Source organism: Frankliniella occidentalis, unplaced genomic scaffold (genome assembly GCF_000697945.3).
Source record: "Frankliniella occidentalis isolate FOCC.00 unplaced genomic scaffold, Focc_3.1 Scaffold20, whole genome shotgun sequence".
Taxonomy (NCBI): domain Eukaryota; kingdom Metazoa; phylum Arthropoda; class Insecta; order Thysanoptera; family Thripidae; genus Frankliniella; species Frankliniella occidentalis.
The window spans coordinates 274494-277111 of record NW_026267150.1 but is presented as its reverse complement, the minus strand read 5'-3'; the positions used below and the strand labels follow the sequence as shown (position 1 = coordinate 277111).

General features: G+C 56.2%; 1 protein-coding gene across 1 annotated transcript in view; it reads right to left on the bottom strand.

Moving 5' to 3' along the window:
* LOC127748924 (voltage-dependent calcium channel subunit alpha-2/delta-3-like) overlaps positions 1-2618 on the bottom strand; it is a 63079-nt gene that overhangs the window by 6309 nt on the left and 54152 nt on the right. The window contains exon 4 of the mRNA XM_052264640.1: positions 999-1109. Within this exon, the coding sequence (XP_052120600.1) occupies positions 999-1109 (111 nt within the window). The remainder of the gene's footprint in view (positions 1-998; positions 1110-2618) is intronic.

Sequence of the window (2618 nt, the reverse complement as noted above, 5' to 3'; positions counted from 1 at the left end):
AGGTCATCAGTTGGCACTTGTCTCCGGCCACAGAGAGGGGATGGGAGTGGGGTGGGGAGGAGGGCTGCGCCGGAGGATGGGCGGCAGTGAATATGGGAGAGGAGGGGCAAGGGGGGGGGGGCGAGCGCAATGGAAAGGAAGGCGAAGGCAAGAAGGAGAGAGGCCGCCCACGCCGCCGCCCCACGCCGCCGGGCCGGGCCTCGGGCCGAGCGCCTGTCGTGCCCAGGGTAGGCCGGCCGCCTCACTCGCATGCGCGACGGGCCTGCGCCGCAGGCGGCCTGCCAGCCTCCCGCTGCTGGGGCGGATACAAAGTATTCAAAATGGAGTCGAACAAACTTCCTATAATTCCAAGTAAAGAAAAAAAACTGAACAAAACGGAACAAAAGAACTTGTTGGGGTGAAATGAAAAAAAAAAAGAAAAGAAAAGACAAGAAAAAAGTACGACTTGGTCATTCAACGGTAATACAAGTGTGCAAAATTTGCGCACCGAAGTGTGCAAGTTTTGATTTTGCACATTACATGCATGGTGTTTAACTCAAGTTGCAGACTTGCGTGGTGTGTAAATTTTAGACGCGTTGTAAACGTTTAAATTCTGCAAACTTGGACACACACAGTTCTATGCTATCAATAGGAACCATAATATGGTGTGCAGCAGTTATACTTCTCGGAAGTGTCGAAAGTTTAAACATCAAATGACGGATAACCTAGTTAAACACCACAATGCGTCGAGGAAATGCACATGCACATTTGAACTTAAACTTCGATTGACGTGCAAAATTAAACACTTGTTTTACTAGTGTTGAAAGCTACTTCAGTTTTGTGAAATTTCAGAGTGTGTTTTTTTTTAAGGATATTCACACTACTGACTTATCCCTCATCTTCTTTGACCAATTTGATTCTTAATTCTGATTTTCACTTGACTCCCTCAACTAGCAGAGAAGTAACAAACTCCAAACACAACATGATTACAAACTGGGGCCGCACTACGCGAAACTTACCAGGACGGCGTGCATCTTGGCGTCCATCATGTTCTTGAGCTCGACCGTCATGTCACGCACCAGCATGAGCCCGTCCTTGCGGGCCACCTTCACCTCCTTCTCGCGGTACTTCTGCAACAGACAAGAAACACGACGGGCCGTTAGAACTGCAGGCAGCTAGGGCTTGGAAAGGAGGGTATGGGGCAGAGTGAGTCAAAGGAGGAGAGACGCACGGAGCAAAGCAGCGAGGCGGTGGAGGTGTTTTATTCGCAAGGCGTATGTGCGGTTTCACCCCAGAGAGGATGGCAAAGAAGAAACGGGGATAAAAAAAGGGAGAGGATATGGGAGTAGGGTGGGTAGACTGGAGGCGCCACGACGAGAGAGGCAAAAGCCAGCAGGGCGGGGCGCGGCGGGGCAGGAGACGAGTACACCTGGCCCCGTGACTGCGCCAGGCTACGCCCCGCTACGCCCGGCAACGCCCGAGTGCGAGATGGGATATGGGCCGTATAGCCGCGTCCACCCCTCCCCTCTGCCCCCACAACCCTTTGGGGATGGGATGCGGCGTACCGCTGTAAAAATGGAAAGAGGCGGGGCGGACTGTGTGTGTGCGTGTGTGGCGACGTATGCAAGAGCAAATGTCCACGTGTTTGGGTCGGCCGGGCTTCATGCATGCCTATGGTGTGGAAGACAGACGGGCAGACCCGGCCGGCAGACCGAAAGAGGAGAAGGCCGGGCGGGACATAGAAATAGGGAGGAGGGAGAGGGGGGAGGGAGAGAGGGAGGGAGAGAGGGAGGGAGAGAGGAAGGGATGGAGTGAGAGAGGGAGGGAGAGAGGGAGGGAGGGAGTGCACTCTCTCATGAGAGAGGGAGAGAGACAGACAGACAGATAGACAGACAGGCAGATGAAGAGTGAGAGAGCGAGAAAGGGGGAGAGGGGTGGGAGGGACACGGGTATAGAGCATGCAGCGGCACATCGCAGTGAGGGTCGCACCACCATTCATTCACCGGGGCTTCCACGCGGCGGTCACTCATCGGCTCTGCGCACTTATTCCCCCCTCACCCCTTTCATCCCCCCTCCCCTCCTCCCCAGCTCTGCACTCACCGCACCCCTTTCAACCCTTTCATCCTCTCCCCCCCCCCATCCCCTACCCCCTTCGCTAAATCAATTAGGGTGCGCAGGGCCACGCAGGTAGCAGTAAAGGGACACGGCTAGAAGCAGGTGGGTCGGCCGGCGCCGTGGCGCGAGGTGGCTCGCGGCTCGCGCGGGGTCGGGCGCGCCTCTCAAATATAATAATAAATAAATACGCCGAGTGGGAGCGGCACACTCGGGCCCCGGCAGCGATGCGCGCAGTCCGCACAACCCTGTTTATATATCGCGCACATAATTCAAACGGGGCCCAATCATTTCACGTCCCTCCACTCACCCCTCCCCCCACTTACCGGGGGTGGAGGGAGAGGCAGCACGAGACAGCGGGTGGGACGAGGAGTAAAAATTGAGACAAGGAGCGAGCCAATTAGGGCGCTGACAGGTCATCAGTTGGCACTTGTCTCCGGCCACAGAGAGGGGATGGGAGTGGGGTGGGGAGGAGGGGAGGGCTGCGCCGGAGGATGGGCGGCAGTGAATATGGGAGAGGAGGGGCA